The sequence below is a fragment of the Arachis stenosperma genome, chromosome 6 (genome assembly GCF_014773155.1).
Source record: "Arachis stenosperma cultivar V10309 chromosome 6, arast.V10309.gnm1.PFL2, whole genome shotgun sequence".
Classification (NCBI taxonomy): Eukaryota; Viridiplantae; Streptophyta; class Magnoliopsida; order Fabales; family Fabaceae; genus Arachis; species Arachis stenosperma.
In genome coordinates, this window is record NC_080382.1 from 123,365,424 (window position 1) to 123,389,136 (window position 23,713).

Here is a 23,713-nt window from a genome sequence, read left to right on the forward strand (position 1 = left end):
TCCATATTACACGGATTAAACCTAAGCTCTGATACCACTTTATCACGGTCCAAAATGAGCCATGACCGGCACTAAGAAAAATTATCCCATAGCAAGCCTAACATATCCAAATATAAGTTAAATAAGAAAGTTACAAACATTTTACAAGTTCTAAAATAAATAGTTATACATTTTTAACAAAAATTAAAATAGTTAAGAATGGTTGGATCCTGCCTGTGACATATGGAGCATATAACAATCCAGGAACTTGACAAAAAATAGATACTCAGTGCATATCATACTCTTGAATAGAAAGTCTCACATAGTCAAGTATTTGTTCTTGAAAAATATTTTTAGAAAAATGGGGTAAGTTTTGCAACTCAGTGACTAGACATTACATTTATAATTGACATGAGACCATATAAACATTATTATCAAAGTAATTTTAATTAGAAAATAGTAATTGATAATCATTAGTGAATCAATAAGGGAGTTCTCATACAGAAATTAAATAAAAAACCACACTTGGGCGGCTCCACTACTATGGGTAGCCCTTTCCTCTAGTGTGTCCGTACGGAATAACAAATATAACGTGTGGTCTACACATTAGGCTAGTAACACCCCTGCTAGCTGAGGCCTGAGCTAGATGCATCTAAGTTAACGTCATAACCGTCATTAACTACGGTTTTCTAATACGAACCTCCCAAATCAATTCAAAATATATAATTTCAAATACAACAAATCTTGGATCTTTTAAATATATAATGTATCGAATCAAATCAAATCAGATGATACTTTTTTATCCGAAATCTTTTCCAATCATACTTTTTCAATCATAAGAAATTTCAAACATATTTTACAATCTTTAAAGTAAGTGAGTACCAACAAATACTTCAATACTTCAAAACAAATATTCAAGTAAAATCAAACATTTTGGAATAATGCAAAATTTCATAAAAAATATATATGATCTCATATATAGTTCCAAAAGTATAAACTTTATAAAAATGTATTATTTAATTCTAATAAATTAATTATTCTAATCAATTAAAAATTGTTCAAGGTAAATATAGTGAGTATAATTCAAATATCATAATCGATATATATCAAAATAATTATAGATGCACAATCAAACAATTATAAATATAAAGCCTACTCACAACGTGGTCTCAAGGGACCGAAGAGACCAAACCCAAAGTGCTGAATCAAAGGGTGAGGAAGATCGATGTAGAATGAAATGAAAAGACACATAATTTAGACTGGGACAACAAAAGGTTACGACCGCAACAACAGCAGTTTTATGCCTACCAATATGCACAGGAATCAATGGAGCAATGACAACACCATCAATGACAGTAATAAAATAGTGGCCGAAACAAAATAGAACAAACAAACACTAACTAGACCAGAATGGTGGTGAAACGAACTCACAGTGGCATCGAAGTAACTGATGCGGCATTTTGAAAGGGCAAAGGCAGCGGCTCTAGCAACCTCAACGGTGAGCTCCAATGATGACGACGGTAGCAGCAGCAGCAACACCCGCTATTGTTGCTTCATCTCTTCTCGACGACGAGCTCCGTCGCGTTCTCCTTCCCCTTTCTCGAAGTTTCCCTCTTTTTGGGCTTCGGCAGCGACAGTGAGGGAAGATTCGGCGGCGACGACGAGTCACGACTTGGTGGTGGCAGAGGCGGTGCCTTCTTTTCTTCTCCGTCGTGATCTCCCTCTCTGGTCTTTCTCTCTCGCGCGCGCATGTCACTCTTTCTCTCTCTCTCTCTCTCTTGCTTCCTTCTTTGCGACGGCGACAGAAAGCGGCGCTCCTCCCTCCGCCTGCGCCGTGCTCCCCCCTTTTCCTTGTTCTCTTCTTATCATTCTCCCTTCGCAGCTCCCCCTTTCTCTTTTCTTTACTTTCGTTCCTTCTCCCTTTTTCTCTGAAATGTGTGTGTATGTGTGTAAGAGGGAGGGTGTGAATTTAATTTTGGGATTAGGATTAGAGTTTGATAAAAGGAATAGGGTAGAATAGTTATTTTGATAAAATTAGAGAGTAGGATAGCAATAAAAGAAATCAAATATAAAATATTTTAAGAAAAATCTTGGGACATTACAAACTCACACAAAAGCCAAATCGAATACTGATTTCAGTACTCTTGAGTTTTTTTTAACTATGTTTGACACAGTACCTAAGCGATTTATTATGATTTATAAGAGTAGTGTAACTCTATTAAAATTGGTATTTGTAATCAATCTTAATTATAATAAAAATTCTATGATTGTTATTGGGGTAGAGTCTAAACGTAGGTTACATTGTATTTTGTGAAAAGTACACGTAGGTCACATTGTACTTTGTGGCCGAACCAGAATATATGAAACATCACTCTTCTTCTTCTTCTTTGTAATTTTTGTTCTGCTATGGATGAGACAAAAATAATAATTGCCTCCTAAAATTAAAATTCTACACAATTTATTTATTCAAAATTTCAAATCTAAAAGTGATTTCTTGATTAACTCTCTTCTCAATTCATTTGAGAACCTTCCATTTTTAAAATATTCTTATAATTTTCTCTTTTCATATCTTATATATGTCTTATATCTTTTTAATTTGCATTTATGATTTTAAAAAAAATTCTGTAACTCTTAAAAAATATTTGAGTAAACATTAGATAAAGGATACAAAAATTTTAAAATTATATCTATTATTATTAATTATTAAAATTTAATTTGAGATATATAAAGCTAATACTTTTATATTATTAATAATAAGTATTTTTTTAATGATATATGTTAAAAAAATCCTAATAAAAATAAAAAGATAAGCAAAATACGAATAGTAACCTAGTAAAATAACATGGTTAAGATGCTTAGTTCGTTTACTTATAACAAAGTGTTGATTTTTTTATAAATAATATTAAAAATAGATAATTTTAAAACTTCAACTCAACTGTAATTCTATCTATTCAGATTATTATAAATTAGATAAAAATTAATATATATATATATATATATATATATATATATATATATATATATATATATCAAAAAAATTCAAAACTCCTTTTTTAGCGAATGATTAGCCAATAATAAATATTTCCTTTCTAAAATATTTTTCTTTACATTCCCTTGGTTTCGCTTTTTTTTTTCTATATTGAGTCACTAGGATGAATTCTTTAAAAATGATCCAAATTTTATGTTATACATTATTGTCCGTTTTATAGAAAATATCAGTCTTTACATAATAAAAAAAATACTCATAATACATCATTGACGTTTTGTTTTTTAAAAAATAAAAGAAATAATTATAATACAATAATATATTATCGAACTATGCTGCTATCATAGTAATATAAATTCAAACATCAAAAAATATTTTCGTATTTTATACAAAAATTAATCGTATATAAAATATTTAAAGTCTTTTTCATTTATTATTTTATTAGTTAATTGAAGCAAAGTTGGTTTTCTAACAAAATTCATATCCAAAGTGATATTTTTATTGTTTTTAAAAAGATATTTATTAAAAATACTACATAATTAACAAAATTTATTATTTTTTAATAAATATATTCTTTTACTAAAATTTAAATTTTAAAGCATAAATTTTAATAATATAAAAATAAAACATTAACCCAACATATTAGTTAATATTAATGAAAAAATATTAGGCTCTTAACATTTTTTTGTTAATATTAATAAATTGTCCAATCATCTCCAAACAGAGTACAATTACCACACCATCAAGAGATCCTAAATTCCGACTAGGTACAGTGCCGGTGGTTTCTTCTCTACTTATAGTGTAAAGTACAAACCGACCGTATAAAAAGAAGAATATGCAAGAATCTTTGGCTTTTGGGGGATAATGTGGCCTCACATCTACCACCGGTTAACCAGCCTAACTTCGTTCCACGTGGACACTCATCTGCCCGTTCATCCAACCTACCAGCCTGATGATCTACTCAGTTTACTAACAACCCTTGCTTATAAAAACCAGCACGCAATTTCAGTGACTTCCAACTCCCAATCCCAACTTCCCTTTACTACCAAAAAAAAAAAGGAAGATATTTATTTATCGAATCATCAAAATACACACTACTAGATTCGCTTTGTTCACATTTCGAAACTCTTGTGCGCCATCATACCTCACCAGATCACTTCTTTTATTCCCTCCTTGTCTTAATTCACCTATATATAATAATAGCATAACAACCAGAGAGTGTAATCTTTGGTTGATATATCATATCCTTAGCAATAGATTAAAAATGGTGAGTGTGGAAGAGATCCGCAACGCTGCGCGTGCGAATGGGCCAGCAACGGTGTTGGCCATTGGCACCGCCACACCTTCCAACTGTGTGTACCAAGACACGTACCCTGACTACTATTTCCGAATCACCAATAGCGAGCACATGACTGATCTTAAAGAGAAGTTCAAGCGAATGTGTACGTCCAATCCTTCCTTCCTTCTTCATCTCATCACTTTTTCTCTTGTCATAATAACTAACACCCAACTGCATGCTACAAATCTTAGTTTGCATGTCACATGATTATAATACCTTTTACCCACACGATGAGTAGTGGTCTATTTCCTTGTGCGCTTGAGAGTATGAGAGTCCTAGGATGGAAGACATTCCGATTAGAAATAAGTTGAAAACTAGCCTACAAATTTTTTTACCAGTCGAGAATCGTTAGTATTTAATTATTTTTAACTATTAATTTTATATAACAACAATATTAATATAATTATATGTGAATTTTTACTGAAAAATAATTAAGTAGACAAAATATTCTTAATAATGATATATAAATAGTTTAAATATTTTATATATTTTGCCTATTTCTCTCTTATTTATCATTTTAATTGATATTTTATATTAAATTTAATATTAAATTTTTAGTTATATCCTTGATCTATAAAAATGTTAAAAATCATCTTTAAATTACTCTTAGTTCTAATTTTATTAAAATAATTATGTATTTTATTAAAATATATAGCTATTAAATAGCCATCAATAATGATTTAATGGTGTAAGATTGGTATAATATTTCATCTAATGACTTACATTTTTCTAGTAGTTACATGCCGGCCAAAATTCAATAAAATTGCTGGCCCTAGACTTTTTCATAAAAAAAATTAGTTCTATAGTTTGAACGTTTGTATTTAAACGAAGAATTTTTCATTTTTATACTTAATAAGTATTTATGGTATTTTAATTTGAAGAGATCCAATAGGTTAGAAAACCCTAATACTTTTTGAAGCATTAATGAGGTCATAACGATTTTACTACTGTTGCAGGTGAGAAGTCCATGATCAGGAAGAGGTACATGCACCTAACAGAGGATTTCCTAAAGAAGAATCCCAGCATGTGTGAGTACATGGCGCCATCGTTGGACGCAAGACAGGATATAGTGGTGGTTGAAGTTCCAAAGCTCGGAAAAGAAGCGGCCACCAAAGCCATCAAGGACTGGGGTCAACCCAAATCCAAGATCACCCACCTCGTCTTCTGCACCACCTCCGGCGTCGACATGCCCGGTGCCGACTACCAGCTCACCAAGCTTCTCGGCCTCCGCCCCTCCGTCAAGCGCTTCATGATGTACCAGCAGGGCTGCTTCGCCGGAGGGACGGTCCTTCGACTCGCGAAGGACCTTGCCGAGAACAACAAGAACGCTCGCGTCCTTGTTGTGTGCTCTGAGATCACTGCCGTCACGTTCCGTGGTCCCTCGGACACGCACCTGGATTCCATGGTGGGCCAGGCGTTGTTCGGAGACGGAGCGGCAGCAGTGATCGTGGGAGCCGATCCCGACACCAAAGTGGAACGTCCGTTGTTCGAGATGGTGTCGGCGGCTCAGACGATCTTGCCGGACTCCGAAGGTGCCATCGATGGTCACCTGAGAGAGGTGGGACTAACGTTTCACCTGCTGAAGGATGTTCCGGGGATCATATCAAAGAATATTGAGAAGAGTTTGGTGGAGGCTTTTACTCCCATTGGGATCAGTGATTGGAACTCTATCTTCTGGATAGCGCACCCAGGTGGACCTGCTATATTAGATCAGGTAAATGTTGCAGAATGGTTTTCAAATAATGGATCTAAAATAAATATTAAAATATTTAAAAATAAATAAATTAAATAATATGTATATTTATATATAAATATATAATAATTAATTTTAATACAAAAATAATATTATTAAAATAAACTATTAAAATTATTAAAATATTAATATTTTTATAACACTTAAAATTTTTCAACGATAAAACTTTTTGCATTTTTTTTTTCTCGGGGTAGTTGGGTTATAGAGAAAGAAAAGAAAAAGTTAAAGGTCAAAGAGTCAAGACAGTGACACTCCATATACTAGAAAACTACCACCACCCTATCTGGAAAGACCGAAAGAGAAGGTCATGCACTTGGAGATGGGGAATTCAGCTACTTAAATTAAATGCACTTTTTGTTTTCTATTAAGAACAAGCTACCATTTAGAGTGGTTTTTCTTTTTCTTAGAAAAATGTTAAGTATGGAATAGATCTTTTAAATTATTTTCTTATATAGTTTTTAAAATAGACAAATCATAGATAGAATTAAATATAGTTAAATTTTCATGTTTAAAAGTTATTATGAAAGAAGGGAGTAACAGATTAAGACGTGTAAAACGTTTTTTTATTTTAAATATTTTTTAATAATTAAAGTTTAATATATAATTAATTAAATTATTATTTTTATTAAAATTAGATCAGATAAATTAATTTGGTTAAAAAATTTATGAATTAAATTTTAAATTAATTTAAATTAACATTTTATAAAAAATGACTATAATACTTTTATTATAGAAAATAATTAAAATATTCTTATATATATATATATATATAAATTTTGAGAACCCTAAATTCTAATTCTTCTTTTTTTTTGTGTCGTCGTATGGTTAAGATTTAGAATTCTCAAAATTAATATACAATATGAGTATTTTAGTCATTTTTTATAATAGAAATATTATAATTATTTTTTATATAAAGAAAAGTATTAATTTAAATCGGTTTAAGATTTGGTTCATTAATTTTTTGACTAAATTAGTTTGTTCGATCTAATTATGATAGAAATAATATGATTTAATTGATTATATATATTAAATTTTAATTATTAAAAAATATTTTAAAAAACAGACGTTTTAGGTGTATTTATTTAAATGGTTAGCATGGAAAAAAAAGGTTAATTTTATAAAAAGAAGTGAATAATAACCGGATTGGATCGATGTTATTGGATATTGTCTATCTCAGCCTGATAATGCCCTTTTTATTTGAATGAATTATTATTTTATCCCTTAAAAATATTCAATTTTGACAAAAATAGCCTTCGAAATAAGGAAATGAGATTTTAGTTTTATTCTATAGATGATTTTAATTTGACAAAATGCAGAACTTTTCACAAGTGCTAAAAGGTTCATGCATTTTATCAAAATTTTTTGAATATTTAAAAAATTATTTAAAAGATATGAATAAAAAATTATTCCCTAGACATTTATTCAATTTTCTTTTCAATGTTTTTTCATTCATGCAAAACAAATCGCTAAAAAAACTTAATGTAAAGTTACCAAACTTTGAGAATGGATTAAAAAAATATCATTTTTTAAAGTACATTTGTAAAAAATTATATCAAAATTTTATTTTTAAAGTCCTCCTCCGAGTCCAAATATATATTTGTTATATTTTTGTCAAACCGAAATAATCTTTAGAGGATCAAATTTTTTTTTGTACCCTTTTTGAAGACTATTTTATCAAAAAATAAAAATTTTTAGGCTATTAAGTAGTAGTTTATTCTTTTTAATTTATTTTCATTGAATTTTACATGAAAACAATCATGTAACAATATCCTTAACAAAGAATGACATTATCAAGAGAGTCATACAGGTTAATAATTTTGTACAAAAAATGAGAAGATAAAAATCAACAGCAATTAATCAAATATGAAATATGTTCTCTCTTCTTTTTGTGAATGAGAGAAAGTGAAAATGAGATTACTATTTGTTACATATTAACTAAAAATTATGAAAGATAGTTTATCGGTTTTCATTTTATCCTCTAAATATGTTACTAGCTAAAAAGATAATTTTATCTTAATTTGTACAAGTAACGCTATTCTTACAAAAAAAAAATGTTAATTTTCTTTTAAAAATCATTATTAATAAATTCCTAATAGAAGTATGGTTTATATTTCAGGTTGAAGCTAAGCTACAACTGAAGGAAGAGAAGCTGAAAGCCACTCGCCACGTGTTGGGAGAGTATGGAAACATGTCAAGTGCATGTGTGCTTTTCATTTTGGATGAGATGAGAAAGAGGTCAATTGAAGAAGGCAAGGCCACCACGGGAGAAGGCTTCGATTGGGGGGTCCTATTCGGGTTCGGACCGGGTCTTACGGTGGAGACGGTGGTGCTTCACAGTCTTCCCTTGGAAAATCTATCTTGATTGATTTATCAACAATAATAATGATGCCATCATGGAATTAATTATATTTCTTTGTTTTCAATAATTAATTAAGTTTTCAAATATATATAAATTGAATGAAGCTAAGATGTTAGAGATTGGTGTCACAAATTAAGTAGTTGGCGGAGATGCACGTATTGTTTTCATTGTCTCAGTTGATTGAGATGGATCGAGTCATAATGTTGTTCATGGCGTGGGGGGAGTTCGTTGCATTTTCATGGTTGTGTGACACGTACTCTTCAATGGGTATATCATTGTAAGAAAGATTGAATTTGGTTCAAACCCAGTAATGTTTACCATCTTAATTAATGATTGTGGAAGTTACGTATTCTAATGTAAATTCATTGGTCATGGTTATTACTTATTATTAATCGAAAAAGAAAGTACACAACAATAAAAGAATAGTACAGGAATAAATCTTTCATATATAGATAAACGATCTAAAATCATAGTACATTCTAAAATCACTACTCTTAATTTAACTGAAAAAAATAATAATAATAACAATTAAAGGATACATAAACAGATCGAAAGAACTCTGTGTATGTGTATTTGAATTTGCATAGCGTTATTCCAAGATCACTCTAATCTCAAAACCTTGCCTTGCATGCTGCTTCTTAGTTCTTCTTCTTCTACAAGGTTGCTAGAATTTGGAATCACAACCACTTCCTTTTATTCTTCCAAAATCGAATAAATAAAAAAATAAATAATTATGAAGATGGTCAAAATTTTAAAAAGAATAAAAATGTTTGTTATAAAAATTATGAACAAATAAAAAATTAATTAAAAATATTGTTAAATTAGTCTTAAATTTTTTGAAAATTTAGCTGTCAATGGTATATTTGATGCAAATAAAAAATTTTTGGGACAAAATTGAAACAAAATAAAACTTAACGGTATTTTTAAAACTTTTGCCAAACTTTAACGATAAAAAATATACTTTACGCTTTTTAATATTATAAACGTTAATTTTTTTAATAATTTTAATATTAAATTTTTTTTTAATAAGTAAATATTTCTAACCGTCTTTAATTTTAAAGTAATTTTTTTTTAAAAATAAATTAATTGTCAAATATAATTGATTTGTTATCGATCACTATCAATAATAAAGAATAAGTTAGAAATTCAATCTATAAATCTGCTAAATGGATTACCATTAGATCTCAATGTAAATCAAATATTGATTTAACAATTTATTATTGAAATTCTTTTTACAGACCTGTTATACATCTAAGTTTTATTGTTATTTAAGTTCAATTAAATAGGCTAAATACCAACAAAATTCACGCACTCTCATTAAAAAAGCGTGTGTATACATACGCCCGAAACCCTAAAAATTGTTATGTGTCTCTTCGTGCTCTAATATAAAAAATTGTTTATATCTCTTACTTAAAACTGCAACAAAGAAATTTGAAATCTCTTTCAAAATCTCTCAAAAATCTTTTGAATTTTCTGTAGAAACTACTGCAAAATCTGGTGGTGCGTTTGAGATCATCAACAAAAAACACAGAAAAAAACAACAAAAATTTCACAAGGTATTGACAAAACTACTTGTTCATTACGTTTAATTTTCTCCTTCGCATTTCTACTAATTCGGTTTAGGGTTTAGTGGATCGAATTCGTTCATTTAGTATATTGAGTTTCTTTGATTCAATTATTAATGAATTTGATGTGTTTTTGTTGATGATTGAGTCTTTTTGACTACTTGTTTAAATCTGAACTAATTTTGATTCATTTGTGTGTTAACTGAGGTTCACTTGATACTGCTGATAAGTATTGACCAAATTTTTTTCTTAGTTTAATTCAAGTTCATTTGGATCCAGAAATGAACAGCAGAAGGAAATTATTGACATCTTCAAAGGTGCTACTTTAGCGTCAGCTTTGGCAAAATCTGTGATAGAGATGAGTGTTGAAGGAGAGGAAAACTTGCTAAAATTCAAGAGGATGTTCGTTCATCCTCTTCATCTATAAATATTTTTGTTTCGACAACAATAAGCATAGTCTCTTCAGTCTATAAGCCACATGTCCTTCATGTGGAGACAGACCGAGAATGGAATCGGATATCTCATGTGCTCAGCTTCCTGCTCAAAGGGATTAAAGCCCAGAAAGTAAGAGAGAAACTTTTAGTTGATGGCTATGTCTTTGTATTAATGATAATTTATTTTCATGAATCGATGTTCGCTGACACAGCAGCAGATGATACTCACAGGCCACCATGGATGACGTACTAGACACGGAGGAGGCTGGTTAATAGAATTGCCTTTGAGGCAAAGAATAAAATGGTAGCTAAAAAAATCATTTTTCTTGAAATTTCGGTTTAGTTGCTTCTCAATTATTGTGCTAACTAAATAAGTTTCTGTTTTAGGGCCTAGTAAAAAGAGCAAAGTTGAGGCAGGGAAGAGAAAGAATAAAAGAAGGAAAAAATAAAGGAAAAAAAGAAGATAAAAAAAGAAACTTATCATACTGCATTCGTCTTTAGAAGAAAAAATGATTCTGAATATGAGTATATTTCTCACTATAACTTATAAAAAACTATCTATTTATTTAAAGTTATGTATTATTATTTTAACAAAATTTTTTTGTATGTATTGCAAAGATTCGAAGAAGAAGAAATACAGAAAATACCACCAAAAAAATGAAAACAACCACAAAGAATGGCGAAGAAACAAAGCAAAAAAGGAAAATTGTTCCATCAAATTTATTTTCGAAAACTGAAATTGAATCCGAAGATGAGTAAGATTCAGAAATAATTATTTTATTATTATAAATATATATTCTGTTTTTATTGATGGAGTCTTTTTGACTACTTGTTCAAATCTTAATTAATTTCGGTTCATTTGTGTGTTAATTGAGGTTCACTTGATGCTACTGATAAATATTGACTAAATTTTTTATTCCTTAAGTAATTTTGATTCATTTTTTAGTTTAATTGGGGTTCATTCGATTTAGTTTCTCTTTATTTGCTGAACTTGTTCATGTGTGCTTATTTAGTTAGTTATAGCTCTAATATTTGTCAGTTTATATATTCGATGTGTTTTGTTGATGATTGAGTTTTTTTGACTTCATGTTCAAATCTAAACTAATTTTGGTTCATTTGTGAATTAACTGAGGTTCACTTGATGCTGCTGATAAGTAATTACCAATTTTTTTATTCTTTAAGTAATTTCGATTAATTTCTTACTGTAATTGAGGTTCATTTATTTGGTTTAGTTTCGTTTGAATTTGCTGAAATTACTCATGTACTTATTTAGTTAGTTATAGCTCTGATATTTGTCAGCTGTATACATTCAATGTATTTTTGGTGATGATTGAGTCTTTTTCACTACTTGTTTAAATCTGAAATAATTTTGGTGTAACACCCTACCATACAGAGTCTTATGCTTAAGTCATAAAACAGAGATACTACGGCCTCTAAAAATAAAATTTAGTATGTATAGTAGTGTGAATAATGTTCATAACTAGGAGCCTTTGAAGAAAAAGGGGTAAAACAAAATCGATAAATTGAAAAGTGCAACACTCCGATCGATAACGTAGCGTAACGGATAAAGGATAAGCTAACGCAAGATTAATATATACAAAAGAGTGTCAAAAACACGAATATCAAAACTCAAGACCTGGTTGCAAAGATAACTGATCCGAGCATAGGAATATATACATGTAAATATATAAAGCAAGGAACCCAATGGAAACCCCAAAGGGACAAAAATACAGAAAACTTATTCTCCAAAATCACCTCTAAGAGGAGTCATCACAGTTTGTATTATTTAGTGGAGATAAAAGTATCTAAGAGAAAACATAAAACCAAAGTAGAGTCCCGAGAATCAAGGATCTTCGCTAATCCAAAAGTCTCCAGCATGCTTCAGCGAGAAGCCTCTCGTCCTGCATCTGAAAACCATAAAATCTGCATGGGTGAGAACCAGAGGTTCTCAGTATGATAACAGTGCCCACATATCTAACATGTAATGTCTTGGAAAAGCCAAAGACAATCCTAGAACTTCCAAGAGATAAATTAGAGCTTATAAACAGGCTAAACCATAATTGGCAACTGACTAAAGATTTTTAGTCTAACTAAAACTTCCCTTTCCGATTCCTTCAGACCTCCCAACCACCAGCATGAGTATAAGATGGCAAACACAATTATATCAGACAAGAGATATACAAATAGGAAACAGATACAACATTTAGACAATTAGCAACTAATATGCAATCAATTAGGCAATCTCAAACAATTCACATAATATACATATGATATATGCCTGTCCTAATGGCTGATGAGTCTCATCTGTCGGTTATAAAGTTAACCCGACAAGTCCTGGTAGCTAACCATTGGACTGTCCATCTGTCGTGCATCCCCAACTCGAGTTATACTCAACATAATTCATAATTCATATCCAACACCCTCACTGGTGTATATCCACGGGGGCGAGCTCATCCGAAACTTTCACAGTGTCCGGCCACACTTACGATATAGGGTCAGCAGAGTATCGAGTTTCCACCTAGAGCACGTGGTGGCTAGCCACTGCTTTCTTCCAGGGAAACTCGTATCTCAAATAGTGGAAGTGCAACATTCACATTTCATTCAATAGCATATATGCAATTATACTCGGCCATAATTCAATAATGGCTCCGCCGTAACTCGGCAATAACTCAGCCATCCGGCTCGTAATTCAATCCATATCCAGCCAATTTATTAACAAATACAGTCCATCGGCTCATGGCACATAAAGCACTTCCACCGCCATCCTCCGTATCTCATACAATCATATTTGATCATCATTGATCATTAATTTTCCCTTTTCTTCATTCACAAGTTATCACATTCTCTAACTCCTTTCTCTTTGCTTGGCATATCATAACAATTTAAGACATAAGGGGTGAGATTGGAGGCTTAGAAGTATGAAATTTGGCTTTTAAAACTCAAAAATAAACTTTGGGGTGAAAACAGGGTCACGCATACTCGTCGCCCACGCACACGCGTGGAAAGCCAAAAAGTACATCAACGCGTATGCGTCGCCCACGCACACGTGGTGCACGAAATTGCAATAACACTTTTGCAACTTCGCACAACTAACCAGCAAGTGCACTGGGTCGTCCAAGTAATACCTTGCGTGAGCAAGGGTCGATCCCACGGAGATTGTCGGCTTGAAGCAAGCTATGGTTATCTTGTAAATCTTAGTCAGGAGATCAGAAATTATCAGGATTGATTGTAAAAAGTAAAAGAACATGAAATGGTTACTTGTTTTGCAGTAATGGAGAATAGGTTGGGGTTTTGGAGATGCTCCATCTTCTGAATCTCTGCTTTCCTACTGTCTTCTTCATCAAACACGCAAGTCTCCTTCCATGGCAAGCTCATGTAGGGTTTCACCGTTGTCAATGGCTACCTCCCATCCTCGCAGTGAAAGCTAATGCACGCACTCTGTCACAGTACTGCCAATCACCGGTTTGGTTCCCTCCCCTACCGGAATAGAATCCCTCTTTTGCGTCTGTCACTAACGCCCAGTAGGTTACAGGTTTGAAGCACGTCACAGTCATTCAATCATTGAATCCTACTCAGAATACCACAGACAAGGTTTAGACCTTCCGGATTCTCTTGAATGCTGCCATCAGGTCCTGCCTATACCACGAAGATTCCGATTAAAGAACCCAAGAGATAACTACTCAATCTAAGATAGAACAGAGGTGGTTGTCAGGCACGTGTTCATAGTTGAGAATGATGATGATTGTCACGGATCATCACATTCATCCGGATTAAGAACAAGTGTTATCTTAGAATCGAAGCAAGCATGATTGAATAAGAAACAGTAGTAATTGCATTAATCCATCAAGACACAGCAGAGCTCCTCACCCCCAACCATGGGGTTTAGAGGCTCATACTGTGGAAAGAAACGTGTACAAAATGTTATGGGGTCATAAGGTACGGATACAATGTCAAAAGATCCTATAAGTAGTAAACTAGTGTCCTAAGGTCTACAGAAATGAGTAAATGACAGAAAAATCCACTTCCGGGCCCACTTGGTATGTGCTTGGGCTGAGCAATGAAGGAATTTCGTGTAGAGACCTTTTCTGGAGTTAAACGCCAGCTTTCATGCCAGTTTGGGCGTTTAACTCCAAATTTTATGCCAGTTCCGGCGTTTAACGCTGGAATTTCTGTAGGTGACTTTGAGCGCCGGTTTGGGCCATCAAATCTTGGGCAAAGTATGGACTATTATATATTTCTGGAAAGCCCAGGATGTCTACTTTCCAATGCCGTTGAGAGCGCGTCAATTGGGCTTCTGTAGCTCCAGAAAATCCACTTCGAGTGCAGGGAGGTCAGAATCCAACAGCATCTGTAGTCCTTTTCAGTCTCTGGATCAGATTTTCGCTCAGGACCCTCAATTTCAGTCAGAAAATACCTGAAATCACAAAAAAAACACACAAACTCATAGTAAAGTCCAGAAAAGTGAATTTTAATTAAAAACTAATAAAAATATACTAAAAACTAACTAAAAGATACTAAAAACATACTAAAAACAATGCCAAAAAGCATACAAATTATCCGCTCATCACAACACCAAACTTAAATTGTTGCTTGTCCCCAAGCAACTGAAAATCAAAATAGGATAAAAAGAAGAGAATATACTATAGACTCCAAAATATCAAAGAAACATAGCTCCAATTAGATGAGCGGGACTAGTAGCTTTTTTGCCTCCGAACAGTTTTGGCATCTCACTCTATCCTTTGAAGTTCAGAATGATTAGCATCTATAAGAACTCAGAACTCAGATAGTGTTATTGATTCTCCTAGTTAAGTATATTGATTCTTGAACATAGCCTGTGTATGAGTCTTGGCTGTGGCCCAAAGCACTCTGTCTTCCAGTATTACCACCGGATACATACATGCCACAGACACATAATTGGGTGAACCTTCTTAGATTGTGACTCAGCTTTGCTAAAGTCCCCAATTAGAGGTGTCCAGGGTTCTTAAGCACACTCTTGTTGCCTTGGATCACACCCTTATTTCTTTCTTTTTCTCCTTTTTTTTTTCGAAAATTTTTTTTTCACTGCTTTTTCTTGCTTCAAGAATCATTTTGATGATTTTTTTTCAGATCCTCAATAACAGTTCTCCTTTTCCATCATTCTTTCAAGAGCCAACAAATTTAACATTCTTAAAAACAACAAATTCAAAAGACATATGCACTGTTCAAGCATTCATTCAGAAAACAAAAAGTATTGTCACCACATCAAACTAATTCAACTAGTTTTCAGAGATAGATTTCGAAACCCTGTACTTCTTGTTCTTTTGTGATTAAAGCATTTTTCTTTTAAGAGAGGTGATGGATTCATAGGACATTCATAGCTTTAAGGCATAAACTTAAATTTTATTAATTATGAACTAAGAACAAGACTCAAATATAGATATAAGATGAAACTAAAAAAAATAAATAGAAAATAAAAAAAACGCAAACATAGGCTCCTAATGATAAAGGTTTTCACAGAGTTAGAACTCAACAACCTTGATTTTGAGAAGTGGATGCTCCCTCAGCTTGAGAGGAGAACTTTTGGCGTTTCATCTCTTGAATTTCACGCCCTTGCTTCTCTTGTTCCTTCCATTGTCTTCTTGGTGATTGGATGTTCTATGGGTATGAGTTCATCTTCTTCTATCTTCACCCCAGCCTCTTTACAGAGCAAGGAGATCAAGCTTGGGTAAGCCAATTTGGTTACAGTGGAATTCCTATTTGCAATTGTGTAGATCTCACAAGCAATCACATGATGCACCTCCACTTCTTTTCCAAGCATGATGCAATGAATCATCACTGCTCTCTTGATGGTGACCTCAGAACGGTTGCTAGTGGGCAATATGGAACGCCCAATAAAGTCTAGCCAACCTCTTGCAATTGGCTTGAGGTCTCCCCTCTTGAGTTGGTTTGGGACACCCTTAGAATTGGTTATCCACATAGTTCCAGGGAGGCATATGTCCTCTAGAACTTGATCCAACCCCTTATCTACTCTCACCATCCTCCTATTAAAGGAATCAGGATCATCTTGCAGTTGAGGCAACTTGAAGATTTCTCTTATTTTGTCCAGATGAAAGTATATAACTTTCCCTCTGACCATGGTTCTGTAGGTATGGTAAGCGGTTCCAGTCATTCTCTGCTTATCTGTTAGCCACAGATTTGAGTAGAATTCCTGAACCATGTTCCTTCCAACCTTTGTTTCAGGATTGGTTAGAACTTCCCATCCTCTGTTTCGAATTTGCTCTTGGATCCCCGGATATTCATCTTCTTTCAGATCAAATTTAACTTCCGGGATCACTGACCTCAGACCCATTATTTTATGATAATGGTCTTCATGTTCTTTGGTTAAGAACTTCTCTTCATTCCAAAGATTCTTTGGATTATTCTCTTTCTTGCCTCTTAAATTGGTTTGTTTTCCCTTAGGAGCCATGATATTGATGAATCTTGGCTTAGTGATCACGGAAAAGCACACCAAACTTAGAGGTTTGCTTGTCCTCAAGCAAAATAAAAGAGAGAAGAGAGGGGGAGGAAGAGAAAATTCGAATGGTGTGGTGGAATGAGGGAGCCAAACGTGTATTTATAAGGTGGGAGGGGAGTTTTCGAAAAACAAGAGAGGGATTTGAAAAGATATGGAAAGAAATTGAGAAAAGGGTGAGTTTTTGAAGAAGATTTGGGATTAATTTGAAATAGATTTGAAGAATGGTTTTGATTTGTGAAGATTTGAAAGTGAATGATGAAGGATTGAAGTGCATTTATGTAGAAGAGTATGGTTAAAAAGAGGAAAGTTTGAAAAAAATTGAGTTGAAAACAAAAATGTGGTCCCCCCACCTTTCTGGCGTTAAACGCCCAGAATGGCACCCATTCTGGCGTTTAACGCCCATTTGCTACCCTTTTTGGGCGTTTAACGCCAAGCCAGGTGCCCTGGCTGGCGTTAAACGCCAGAAATCCTTTATCACTGGGCGTTTTTCCAAAACGCCCAGGATGCTGCACACCTGGCGTTAAACGCCCAGAATGGTGCCCATTCTGGCGTTTAACGCCCAAAATGGTACCATTACTGGCGTTAAACGCCCAGAATGGTGCCCATTCTGGCGTTTAACGCCCAAAATGTCCCTTACTGGCGTTTTTTCGCCAGTAAGCTCATTTTCTCTGCTTTTTGAGCTGAATCCTTCTGTAACTCTGTGAATTCCTTCATTTTTGATACTTGCCTTTGTAAGAACAATTCATACAACCTTCTAATGACTGGGTTGCCTCCCAGCAAGCGCTTCTTTACTGTCTTTAGCTGGACTTTCACTGAGAATCACTCAAGTCTCAGTTTTGAGCATTCCTGCTCAAAATCTCCTTCAAGATAGTGCTTGATTCTCTGTCCATTAACAATGAACTTCTTGTCAGAATCAATATCCTGAAGCTCAACATATCCATATGGTGATACTCCTGTAATCACATACGGACCCCTCCACCGGGATTTGAGTTTTCCTGGAAACAATTTGAGCCTGGAGTTGAAGAGCAGAACTTTATGTCCTGGCTCAAAGACTCTGGTTGACAATCTCTTGTCATGCCACTTCTTTGCCTTTTCCTTATAAATTTTTGCATTTTCAAAGGCATTGAGTCTGAACTCCTCTAGCTCATTTAGCTGGAGCAGTCTTTTCTCACCAGCTAACTGTGCATCCATGTTTAGGAATCTGGTTGCCCAGTAGGCTTTGTGTTCCAGTTCCACAGGCAAATGACAGGCCTTCCCATACACCAATTGGTATGGAGAGGTTCCTATAGGAGTCTTGAATGCTGTTCTGTATGCCCACAGAGCATCATCCAAGCTCTTTGCCCAATCCTTTCTTCGGGCTATCACAGTCCGTTCCAGGATTCTTTTTAGCTCTCTGTTAGAGACTTCAGCTTGCCCATTTGTCTGTGGATGATACGGAGTTGCCACTTTATGGCTGATTCCATATCTAACCATAGCAGAGTATAGCTGTTTATTGCAGAAATGAGTGCCCCCATCACTGATTAGTACTCTGGGAACACCAAATCTGCTGAAAATGTTCTTCTGGAGGAATTTCAGTACAGTCTTGGTATCATTAGTGGGTGTAGCAATTGCTTCTACCCACTTAGATACATAGTCTACTGCCACCAGAATGTAAGTGTTTGAGTATGATGGTGGGAATGGTCCCATGAAATCAATTCCCCATACATCAAACAATTCTATCTCTAATATTCCTTGTTGAGGCATGGCATATCCGTGAGGCAGGTTACCAGCTCTTTGGCAACTGTCACAGTTACGCACAAACTCTCGGGAATCTTTATAGAGAGTAGGCCAGTAGAAGCCGCACTGGAGAACTTTAGTGGCTGTTCGCTCACTTCCAAAATGCCCTCCATACTGTGATCCATGGCAGTGCCATAGGATCCTTCGTGCTTCCTCTCTGGGTACACACCTGCGGATCACTCCGTCAGCACATCTCTTAAAGAGATATGGTTCATCCCAAAGGTAGTACTTGGCATCTGAAATTAGTTTCTTTCTCTGCACATAACTGTACTCTTTGGGTATGAACCTCACAGCTTTATAGTTTGCAATATCTGCAAACCATGGAGCTTCCTGAATGGCAAAGAGTTGCTCATCTGGGAAAGTCTCAGAGATCTCAGTAGAAGGGAGGGACGTCCTAGCTACTGGTTCTATCCGGGACAGATGATCAGCCACTTGGTTCTCTGTCCCTTTTCTGTCTCTTATTTCTATATCAAACTCTTGCAGAAGCAACACCCATCTTATAAGCCTGGGTTTTGAATCCTGCTTTGTGAGTAAGTATTTAAGAGCAGCATGGTCAGTGTACACAATCACCTTTGATCCCACTAAGTAGGATCTAAACTTGTCAATGGCATAGACCACTGCAAGTAATTCTTTTTCTGTGGTTGTGTAATTCTTCTGTGCATCATTTAGAACACGGCTAGCATAATAAATGACATGCAGAAGTTTGTTATGCCTCTGTCCCAACACTGCACCAATGGCATGATCACTGGCATCACACATTAATTCAAATGGTAATGCCCAATCTGGTGCAGAGATGACTGGTGCTGTGACCAGTTTAGCTTTCAGGGTCTCAAATGCCTGCAAACACTGTGTGTCAAACACAAATAGTGTGTCAGCAGCTAACAGGTTACTCAAAGGTTTAGCAATTTTCGAAAAATCCTTGATAAACCTTCTATAGAATCCTGCATGCCCCAGAAAGCTTCTGATTGCCTTAACATTGGCAGGTGGTGGTAATTTTTCAATTACCTCTACCTTTGCCTTATCCACCTCTATTCCCTTGCTTGAAATTTTGTGCCCAAGGACAATTCCTTCAGTCACCATAAAGTGACATTTCTCCCAGTTTAAAACCAGGTTAGTCTCTTGGCATCTTTTCAGGACAAGTGATAGGTGGTTAAGACAGGAGCTAAATGAGTCTCCATATACTGAGAAGTCATCCATGAAGACTTCCAGAAATTTCTCTATCATATCTGAGAAGATAGAGAGCATGCACCTTTGAAAGGTTGCAGGTGCATTGCACAGACCAAAAGGCATCCTTCTGTAGGCAAACACGCCAGAAGGGCAAGTAAATGCTGTTTTCTCTTGGTCCTGAGGATCTACTGCAATTTGGTTGTAGCCTGAATAGCCATCCAAAAAGCAGTAGTAGTCATGACCAGCTAGTCTTTCTAGCATTTGGTCTATGAATGGTAAAGGAAAATGATCCTTTCTGGTGGCTGTATTGAGTCTTCTGTAGTCAATACACATGCGCCACCCTGTGACTGTTCTTGTAGGAACCAGTTCATTTTTTTCATTATGAACCACTGTCATGCCTCCCTTTTTGGGAACAACTTGGACAGGGCTCACCCAAGGGCTATCAGAAATAGGATAAATAATCCCAGCCTCTAGTAATTTAGTGACCTCTTTCTGCACCACCTCCTTCATGGCAGGATTTAGCCTCCTCTGTGGTTGAACCACTGGTTTGGCATTATCCTCCAATAGGATCTTGTGCATGCATCTAGCTGGGCTAATGCCCTTGAGATCACTGATGGACCACCCAAGAGCTGTCTTGTGTGTCCTTAGCACTTTAATCAGTGCTTCCTCTTCCTGTGGATTTAAAGCTGAGCTTATAATCACTGGAAAAGTGTCACCCTCTCCCAGAAATGCATATTTCAGGGATGATGGTAGTGGTTTGAGTTCAGGCTTAGGAGGCTTATCCTCCTCCTGAGGAATTTTCGAAAATTCCTTTGCCTCCTCTGGCTTTTCCTGATCAGTCTGAGCATCTTTGAAGATGTCCTCAAGCTCTGATTCTAGGCTTTCAGCCATATTGATCTCTTCTACCAGAGAGTCAATAATGTCAGCGTCCATACAGTCCTCTGGTGTGTCTGGATGCTGCATAGCTTTTACAGCATTCAACTTGAACTCATCCTCATTGACTCTCAGGGTTACTTCCCCTTTTTGTACATCAATGAGAGTTCGTCCAGTTGCTAGGAAGGGTCTTCCTAGAATGAGAGTTGCACTCTTGTGCTCCTCCATTTCCAGCACCACAAAGTCAGTTGGAAAGGCAAATGGCCCAACCTTTACAATCATGTCCTCTATTATGCCTGATGGGTGTTTAATGGAGCCATCAGCAAGTTGGAGGCATATCCTGGTTGGTTTGACTTCTCCAATCAACCCAAGCTTTCTGATAGTGGATGCAGGTATTAGATTGATGCTTGCTCCAAGATCACATAAAGCTGTCTTGGTGCAAGTGCCTTCTAATGTGCATGGTATCAGAAAGCTTCCAGGATCTTGAAGCTTTTCTGGTAAGCTTTTTAGAATGACTGCACTGCATTCTTCAGTGAGAAACACTTTTTCAGTTTCTCTCCAATCCTTCTTATGACTTAAGATTTCCTTCATGAACTTAGCATAAGAAGGTATTTGCTCAAGTGCCTCTGCAAAAGGAATCTTTATTTCAAGAGTCCTTAAATAATCTGCAAAGCGGGCAAATTGCTTATCCTGTTCCGCCTTGCGGAGTTTCTGAGGATAAGGCATCTTGGCTTGATATTCTTCAACCTTGGATGCTGCAGGTTTATTCCTTACAGAAGTGGTTGAAGAAGCCTTGTTAGAGGGATTACTGTCAGCACTCTCAGGTGTCTGATTTTCCCTTGGCGTTTGGACGCCAGGAATGGGTGGAAAATGGGCATTTAACGCCAACTTTTTCCCCTTTTCTGGCGTTTGAACGCCAGAACTGGGCAAGGAATGGGCGTTTAACGCCAGCTTTCCTTCCCTTTCTGGCGTTTGAACGCCAATATTCCTCTCTGGGCTCTTACTGTCCTCAGAGGGATTTTGAACAGTGGGTTGGTTGTCCTCTGTCAATTGTTCTTTGTTTGGCTTTTTGCTCTTTTGAGCAGTGTTATTCAAGGTCTTCCCACTCCTCAATTGAACTGCTTGACACTCCTCTGTTATCTGTTTAGATATTTGCTGTTTTGCTTGATTCAACTGTAGTTCTATGCTCTTATTAGCAACTTTAGTTTCATGGAGCATCTCTTTAAATTCTGCTAACTGTTCTGTCATCAGTAGCAATTGTTGATTAAGCTCATTCATCTGTTCTTGAGGGTTAGGATCAGTGACCACTGTCATGACTTCCTCTTCTGGAGAGAACTCATTGCTAGAGTACAAATATTGGTTTCTAGCAACAGTGTCTATAAGCTCTTGAGCTTCTTCAATTGTCTTTCTCATGTGTATAGATCCACCAGCTGAGTGGTCTAAAGACATCTGAGCTTTCTCTGTAAGCCCATAGTAGAAAATGTCTAACTGGACCCACTCTGAAAACATTTCAGAGGGACATTTCCTTAGCATACCTCTATACCTCTCCCAGGCATTATAAAGGGATTCATGATCCTTTTGTTTAAAGCCTTGGATGTCCAGCCTTAGCTGTGTCATCCTCTTTGGAGGGTAAAAATGATTCAGGAATTTGTCTGACAACTGTTTCCATGTCTTTATGCTTGCTGTAGGTTGGTTATTTAACCACCTTTTAGCTTGATCTTTTACAGCAAATGGAAACAGTAATAGTCTGTAGACATCCTGATCTACCTCTTTATCATGTACTGTGTCAGCAATTTGTAAGAACTGTGCCAGAAACTCAGTAGGCTCTTCCTGTGGAAGACCGGAATACTGGCAATTTTGCTGCACTATGATAATGAGTTGAGGATTTAGCTCAAAGCTGCTTGCTTTGATGGGAGGTATACAGATGCTACTCCCATATGCAGCTGTAATGGGGTTAGCATAAGACCCCAGAGTCCTCTTGGACTGATTAATTCCACTTAAGTCCATAATGGACAAAAGGGAAATGAGAATAATTGCAAAGAGATAAATTTTGTTTATTTTTAATTTTTTTTTGAAATAGCCGAAAAAAAAATAAAATACAATAAAATAAAACAAAAGGAAAATAAAAATAAAATTCGAAAATAAAAAAATAAAATAAGATCAAAGCAAATTGAGAACTGAATCAATTAGTGAAAAAAAAAGATTTTAAAAACAGCAATTAAGAAGATATGATTGAAAAATTTTTATGAAAATGATTTGATTTTTAAAAAGAGGAAAGAGAAAAACAGCAAAAAGACACCAAACTTAAAATTTTTAGAAATCAAACACTAATTTTTTCAAAAATTTTAAGAGAAAAACACAAAGAGGACACCAAACTTAGAACTTTTATGAATCAAAACGGGACTAGGGACAAGAAAAATTCGAAAATCAAAAGAAAAACAACAGCATGCAATTGACACCAAACTTAAAATATGAAACTAGACTCAACTAAAAGACTCTAAACCAACAAAAATAAAATAGTCCTAATCTAAGCAACAAGATAAGCCGTCAGTTGTCCAAACTCGAACAATCCCCGGCAACGGCGCCAAAAACTTGGTGCACGAAATTGCAATAACACTTTTGCAACTCCGCACAACTAACCAGCAAGTGCACTGGGTCGTCCAAGTAATACCTTGCGTGAGCAAGGGTCGATCCCACGGAGATTGTCGGCTTGAAGCAAGCTATGGTTATCTTGTAAATCTTAGTCAGGAGATCAGAAATTATCAGGATTGATTGTAAAAAGTAAAAGAACATGAAATGGTTACTTGTTTTGCAGTAATGGAGAATAGGTTGGGGTTTTGGAGATGCTCCATCTTCTGAATCTCTGCTTTCCTACTGTCTTCTTCATCAAACACGCAAGTCTCCTTCCATGGCAAGCTCATGTAGGGTTTCACCGTTGTCAATGGCTACCTCCCATCCTCGCAGTGAAAGCTAATGCACGCACTCTGTC

At 35.2% G+C, this 23,713-nt stretch overlaps 1 protein-coding gene across 1 annotated transcript; it reads left to right on the forward strand.

Annotated features, from left to right (window-relative positions):
• Positions 1-3,998: 3,998 nt before the first annotated feature.
• On the forward strand, positions 3,999-8,753 carry LOC130932942 (chalcone synthase). Its single transcript, XM_057862409.1, has 3 exons — positions 3,999-4,407; positions 5,261-6,018; positions 8,174-8,753. The coding sequence occupies exons 1-3, from the start codon at positions 4,230-4,232 to the stop codon at positions 8,417-8,419; spliced, it is 1,182 nt and encodes a 393-aa protein (XP_057718392.1). The 5' UTR covers positions 3,999-4,229; the 3' UTR covers positions 8,420-8,753.
• The last annotated feature ends 14,960 nt before the right edge of the window (positions 8,754-23,713 follow it).